The 7500-nt window shown below is 47.3% G+C and overlaps 1 protein-coding gene across 5 annotated transcripts in view; it reads left to right on the top strand.

The window, feature by feature from the left end:
• LOC133126325 (neuroligin-1-like) overlaps nucleotides 1–7500 on the top strand; it is a 207027-nt gene that overhangs the window by 53690 nt on the left and 145837 nt on the right. Inside the window, exon 2 of one of the 5 annotated variants that reach the window (XM_061238440.1) lies at nucleotides 5654–5713. The exons of 3 other annotated variants lie outside the window; for them this stretch is intronic. In XM_061238440.1, the coding sequence (XP_061094424.1) occupies nucleotides 5654–5713 (60 nt within the window). The remainder of the gene's footprint in view (nucleotides 1–5653; nucleotides 5714–7500) is intronic. One more of the 5 variants, XM_061238442.1, reaches the window with a different exon arrangement.

Genomic DNA, 7500 nt, shown 5'->3' with positions numbered 1-7500 from the left:
CACACACACACACAGCCCTCCCTGGTACTGAGAGACCAGCACACACACACACACACACACACACACACACACAGCCCTCCATGGCACTGAGAGACCAGCATACACACAGCCCTCCATGGCACTGAGAGACCAGCACACACACACCCTCCATGGCACTGAGAGACCAGCACACACACACCCTCCATGGCACTGAGAGACCAGCACACACACAGCCCTCCATGGCACTGAGAGACCAGCACACACACACACACACACACACACACACACACACACACACACACACGCACACAGCCCTCCATGGCACTGAGACCAGCACACACACACACAGCCCTCCATGGCACTGAGACCAGCACACACACACACAGCCCTCCATGGCACTGAGAGAGAGACCAGCACACACACAGCCCTCCATGGCACTGAGAGACCAGCACACACACAGCCCTCCATGGCACTGAGAGAGAGACCAGCACACACACAGCCCTCCATGGCACTGAGATTGGACTCAGCTCTCAGATCTCATCCAGGTGAGTTCCTCCAGGTGGGAGATGAGAACAGCGTCCTGTGCTCGCTCTGGAGGCGCGTGTTCCTGCCTCGCCGCGCTTTAAGCGTTCGGCGCGTCTCAGACTGGCGATGTCTCCTCTGGGCTCCCTGCCGTGTGTCTGAGAGCTCCGGTGAGTCAGCGTTCCGTTCCTTTAGGCCGTCTGTTTGTGTTCTGGGACCTGCTGGGCGATATTTGCGAGGGTGCAAAGTTTTGTAACCTGTTTATAATCATGAGCAACTTATTTGTTTGTTTTTTGGAGTAATTGCCTCGTTTTCCCGGGGCCCCATATGGCTTTGACTCACCCGTTTGGGGGATCTGCGTGAGGCGGCGTGAGTCACGTCTCTGCGTTTCAACGTGCCCCACCTCCGTTTGATTACGGAACGCTGTCTGAATCGCTGCGGAATTCGGTGCCAAGTTCTGGAGAGTCGTTTTTAATTTAAAAAGAAAATGTTTTAAGGGGTCAGATGTTTGACCACACAAGTTGGCTTGGCTTGGGTTAGCCCAGGGTGCTCAGCACACGCGCAGAGACCGCCGTCTGCTCGCTATCTGAAGTCAATCTGCCGCTAAGTGCTAATTACCCCAGCTGTCTTAGGCCCGAGGGTCAGGGTGTGTGTGTGTGTGTGTGTGTGTGGGGAGGGTCTGTGTGTGTGTGTGTGTGTGTGTGGGGAGGGTCACGGTGTGTGTGTGTGTGTATGTATGTGTGTTTGGGGAGGGTCAGGGTGTGTGTGAGTGTGTGTGGGGAGGGTCTGTGTGTGTGTGTGTGTGTGTGTGTGTGTGTGTGTGTGTGTGAGTATTTGGGGAGGGTCAGGGTGTGTGTCTGTGTGTGTGTGTGTGTGTGTGTGTGTGTTTGGGTAGGGTCAGGGTGTTCCCTCTTGTTCAGGGAAGTACAGATCAATGTGGGCAGAGATGGAAGGGAAATAAAAACACATTCATGAAAAGATGCTTTCATAATATTATGGATCATAAATCAATCTAGGCTCTGCCTCACATTCCCCGGTGAAAATAAATATACTGTCTCAGTTTCCCTGGAGTGGTGATGGTCTGTCTTACCACATATCTGCTCCCCTGATCGAATATCCACTTCAGTCATTCTTATACCCCACCCCTGAGAAAGCCCCTGTCTCAGAGAGGGGTGGGCTGCTGTCTCAGGTTCTCCAGTGGTGTGAAAGTGTATCTTCCCAAGCTGGGTTCTCTCTGAAGCTCATTTCCCGGTCGTTCACTAGCACCACTGCTGTTGGCTCCAGTGCAGGTCATTCAGACCCGTTTTCAATGTGAAGTCAATGCTACAATTGTGGTCAAACTATGAAGTCAATATTTATTTTTCCCACGAGAAACTGTAGTCGCAATCCGTGTCAATCTAATGCCTCCCCATGTGCTGATTTTCTTTAAGCTCCTGTGTTATTGGGACAATACAGCCATACTTTGTGGATGAATCAGGGACAGATTACGTCACTCTCTCTCTCTCTCTCACATCAGCTTCCCTATGGCACAGTCTGGCTCCACACTGAGCAACATGGTGGCGCTGGTGAACTTCTTCACAGGCCCAGGGAGAGTCAGTGGGAGATGTAACAGGCACTCGGTCCATGCGTTTTCAGAGCAGGTCTGTGGTAAGATCACAGACTGACTCCCCTAACCGAATCCCCACTAAACACCCCCCCACCAGGCCTGGGACCTCCCTGTGTCTGGGGTGGGGGGGTGGGGGTGGTGCGCAGAAGGGCCGCCCATGGTGGGGGGGGTCTCTGACTGTGTTTTACTGATGAGGTATCAGCCTGATGGAGGACCAGGGCCAGGGCCTGGGCCCCGTATTCACACACCTGATTAACACACCTGAGCACCGGCTGAGTGTGAGTGTGTGAGTGCAGGGTACAGAGTCCTGTTATGGGGGTGCAGGGTACAGAGTCCTGTTATGGGGGTGCAGGGTAAGGAGTCCTGTTTTGGGGTGCAGGGGGGCATTATGTTCCTACCCCCGGGAAATGGATCAGTTCTGTGACATGGCGTGGTCATGGAACTACATTTCCCACGATCCTTGTGGAGCACTCCTCGGACAGAAAGCACCCTTTCTTCTTCTGTGGTTCCGTTGGCAGGTTGCCATCCCGGGAGAAGCGTAAGACCTTGTGACTGTGCTTGGCCAGTGCACTCAGGGATACATTTTATACTCCTCATAATTCTGCAGGCGCCTGTGGATCGGTTATGGACCCGGTGAGCTCTGGCCACTCTTCCGTGTGACAAAATGGGCTATAAATAGGATTTAATTTAGCCTCTAAAATTAATCAAACGGATTAACACAGTCAACTTCTAATGATTTTTCATGTGGAGTACTGTTAGTCCAGCAAGGGGAACGCAGGGAAAATTCATTCAACGGTTTATTCTGAATGCATATCAGGAAGTACTTATTTATTCAGCTTTACATACATACAGGCAAACACACATTCACAAACAAACACACTGACACATACACACTCACAAACACATGCACGCACACACACACTCACAAACATATGCATGCTCACACGCACTCAGAAACGCACACACTCGCAAACACACACACGCACGCACGCGCACACACACTCACAAACACGGACAAACACGGACACACACACACACACACACACTCATAATCACACGCATATACACACACACACACACACACACACACACACACACATACATGCACTCACAAATTCTCTCTCACACACACACACACACACACACAGTTATCAATGCATTGACTTTCTGCTAGGTCATGTCGCAGAGACAGACACCATGGTGGTGCTGGGTGTTGTAGTCCAGGCTTGGGGCCGTGTTGTAGTCCAGGCGTGGGGCAGGGTTGGATACTCTGCAGACTGACTGAGTTCTGTTGGTGATGTGTAAGTCGCCTGGACAACAGCATTTAAAGTGCCTGCAGTTTGATAAAGATTTTTCTTTTTACAAACCTGTAAATTGTGACTAAAACCAATGTTTAGTGATGAAATATTGCTTGTAAAAATGTATTGTGTGTGTGCATCTAATGTTACTTCTTCGAGCATATCTGCTTTTCAGTATGAACCGTCTATTTAAGTGGCTATTATAAGAGAAATAAGAGTTTGTACTAACCTGTGTGTTTTCTGCAGTTTGTACTGTACAGATAAGGTGTTGTCATGGCTGCTGTAGTTATGTCCTCCTCACGGGGAATTAACGCTGATTTAAAACGAACGCAGAACCGCACGATCTCCGGCTCCCATCCGCTTCATCTGTCACCATCGCTGTCTGTCCTGTGTGGCGTGCGTCTTTACCGTGGTGCATGATGGGATTGCGCTGCCCCCCGCTGCTTTCTGCTGTCCGTCCTCCATCACGCTATTCCACACGCGCTCCCATTCCCGCTTCCCCGCGATCCCTGTGTCGGGAATGTGTGGTGGAGATCTCGTGCATGACGGTGGTTGTGTCTTTCCGCACTTTGTTTGGTTGTTTTATAAGTGGGTGGAGTTTTAGCGCTGCACAGGAACTAGCCGCTGGTCGTTAGCGGTGACTTCGTCCGCTGCTCACCTTTGACCCTCTTCCTGCTTTGTTATTCTGTACGTGACAGAAGGCTAACATGGAGCCCCTGAGCATTAACACCTCCTGCGTTTACTGGAGACCTCCAATGACATGGCCCTAACCTCTAATGACACCTTAACCTTCTCCATACGGGTACTGTACAGGAGGCAGTGTGGGCTCCTCCCTTAATATAAGTATCATCCCCCCCCCTTCAAACTACAGATCTAACCGCGTTCTACGATATAGTGTACTCACCATGCACGTGATTCCTACTGTTGTACTAACTGCATTCTGTGATATTTAACCCACTCACTGCATTAGATTCTAACTCTCAGTCTCAGTGCATTCTGTGATATTTAACCCACTCACTGCATTAGATTCTAACTCTCAGTCTCACTGCATTCTGTGATATTTAACTCACTCACTGCATTAGATTCTAACTCTCAGTGCATTCTGTGATATTTAACTCACTCACTGCATTAGATTCTAACTCTCAGTGCATTCTGTGATATTTAACTCACTCACTGCATTAGATTCTAACTCTCAGTCTCAGTGCATTCTGTGATATTTAACTCACTCACTGCATTAGATTCTAACTCTCAGTCTCTGTGCATTCTGTGATATTTAACTCACTCACTGCATTAGATTCTAACTCTCAGTCTCAGTGCATTCTGTGATATTTAACTCACTCACTGCATTAGATTCTAACTCTCAGTCTCTGTGCATTCTGTGATATTTAACTCACTCACTGCATTAGATTCTAACTCTCAGTCTCAGTGCATTCTGTGATATTTAACTCACTCACTGCATTAGATTCTAACTCTCAGTGCATTCTGTGATATTTAACTCACTCACTGCATTAGATTCTAACTCTCAGTGCATTCTGTGATATTTAACTCACTCACTGCATTAGATTCTAACTCTCAGTGCATTCTGTGGTTCTTGGTGTTCTCACAATGCTGTGGAATTAAACAACACTTCTGGGCTGCAGGTCCTTTGACCTTCTCCATCCAATTATCTTTTCTGAAGCTGACACACTTACTTTCATGCTAATTTCACCGTTCAGCTTTCTTCTGCTATTAATATTACAGCGAATAACTCCCAGCTCATATCATGTCATAATCACGCAAAAATAATAAAGCAGTCGGTGGTCAAAGGTGTTCTGGTAGCAGTAACAATACAGTTGTGATGTAAATTGGTGTGGTTATGAAAATATTTGAGTGTGGCGGGGGAGGGGGAGGGTGTTTTTCAGTAAAACGTCATATAACTATGTACATAATATCTTTCCTAGGATTACCATGTCTAAATTCTTTAAATCGTGTGGGAAGAAATTCATGCGGGATTTGCTTTTGAGAACTCTTTTTATGAGGAGGGTCTGCTTTTGAACAGAGTTTAGACTGTTTTCTTCTTCTGTGGTTCCCGGTAGCCCAGAGTGCTGCTGGGGCCACATGCAGTGTGTCATCTGATTGCAATCTTCTTTTTTTTGCTTTTAAAAAAAAGAGAAAAGCAATTAAGAGATTTTGTTTTCAGCACTTTTTTCAGGTGTGTGTGTTTCTTGGATGTTCTGTCTCCAGCATGTTTCTCCGTTCTTGATCCTAGGTCCCCTTACAAAGAAACAGAACGATGAGTTAGGTGGTAATGACGGGGCGCAGGACGAAGGTATTTTTTGATGCCAAACTGATTTGCATGACCAGGAACCCTCCGATTTTTTTCTTCTTTTACTTTTCTTAAATTTCTTGTCCTTCTTTTTGAAAAGTGAAGAGGTTTTTTTTCTTCCTAATTTTTGGCTGGATGTGTTTTGTCCTTTTTGCTTGATGTTCTGTCTCCCGTCGTTCTAGAATACTCACTTGTTATAATTAATAATTAATATGCTGTAGGTTCTTGCTTGAATTCTATTTTCTGTTTATATTTTTTTTACGTGTTGCATCCCACCCCTACCCCCAAAGAATTTAAACTGACTAATAACCCCTGTATCGATTCTTAACACCTCTTTTTGCATGGTTTTAGTGCCTCTCTGATTTTCTGAAATGCAGTTAAACCCCCCTCAGGAGAATCCTTGTCCATATTAGGGCTAACATGGAGGTACCTGATTAAAGTCTTGTGGTGAAGCACTTTTACCCATTTCCTACGCAACATGGTCTGTTCCTCAACTACGTATAATAAAGCCCAGTCTACATCAAACGCTGACTTCAGACGAGAGAGAGCTCAGAATATCCAAATTAAAATCTCAGAATGTCCGAAAGAAAACTATTCAGTCCAAACTGAAGCGGAAAGTAAACATAAACAAATGTTTCCATAACAACGACTCCGCATGCTTTACTGTTTCTTCTAGTGACCTTTATATGTGTGTTTAGTTTATCTAGCTAATATTAACGTTGTCTATATTTGTTTGGTACCGTGCTTTTTTTTAGCAACATAAACATAAACAGCAAAAAAAAATCTATCTTCATAAATAGTTACCGATACCATTGGGACACTTCTAGCTGTTCTCCTCACTGCATGATAATATATTTTGTCCAACATGTAGCCCTATGTTTCTAAAATACTCAACTTGAGACGAGACGAGACATGGTGAGTTTCGCAAACGCTAGCCTACGAAAGGACAAGTTCTAAAACTGGACCGTACACACCGCTAACACTTTCTTTAAAAAAAACTTTCTAAATCCATCCCTCCCCGTCTGGTCTCGAGCCGGTTGTAGACTGGAGGAGAAGAACGAACACCAACGTTCACTTAAACACTTTTATTTATCTTCATCAAGTAACCCATACTAGAAGGACCACCAATTCCACTTTAATATTTCACAGCGACGAAGGCTTAATAAGGCATATTTACGCCGAGTCCTGGGAATAAAGACAGTGATAATCCTGAGCGTAATTATGCTCGTAGAGGCTGAGCAGAGAGTCGCCGTGTCTCTGGCGGCCGCGCGGGGGGGGGGGTTAGGGCTGAGGAAACGCACGGCCAAATCCCCGCTCGCCTGGACGGCTGACTTCAGATGGGAACGCCGCCGGAAGGGTAATCCTCTTTAACGTCGGACACGAGATGCCCCGGAAACGGCGGCCTCGGAAACGACGGCCTCGGCTGGGAATTTCCTTGAGGAAGCAAGGACTTATCCGGCGTTCCCTCTCCCAGAATACGCTGAGAGGGAGCTGAGGGAGGGGGTAGTGCCACATCACAGGGGGGCGGTGGACGAGCCCGAAACTGGGCCTGTGTGTGCGGGAGTTTGAGAGGAAACTGGTGAGCCTCGCTCTGCCTTACAGATCCAATGAGAGACGTAACGTCGGTGGTGACCGGTCGGAAAGCAGGATGTCTCCCCTGGCCTTCGTGCGATAACAAGGACAGAATGAACTGGAGAGTGTGGAACGAAACGTTGCGTGTGTCCAAAGAGTACGACGTCAACAGGAGAGGAAAGAGTGACACCGATTCCAGCCGATCAGGCTCGCACAGT

This window comes from Conger conger, chromosome 4, assembly GCF_963514075.1.
Source record: "Conger conger chromosome 4, fConCon1.1, whole genome shotgun sequence".
NCBI classification, from domain to species: domain Eukaryota; kingdom Metazoa; phylum Chordata; class Actinopteri; order Anguilliformes; family Congridae; genus Conger; species Conger conger.
Note: the sequence above shows the minus strand (reverse complement) of the source record. Positions and strands in the feature narration are given on the sequence as shown.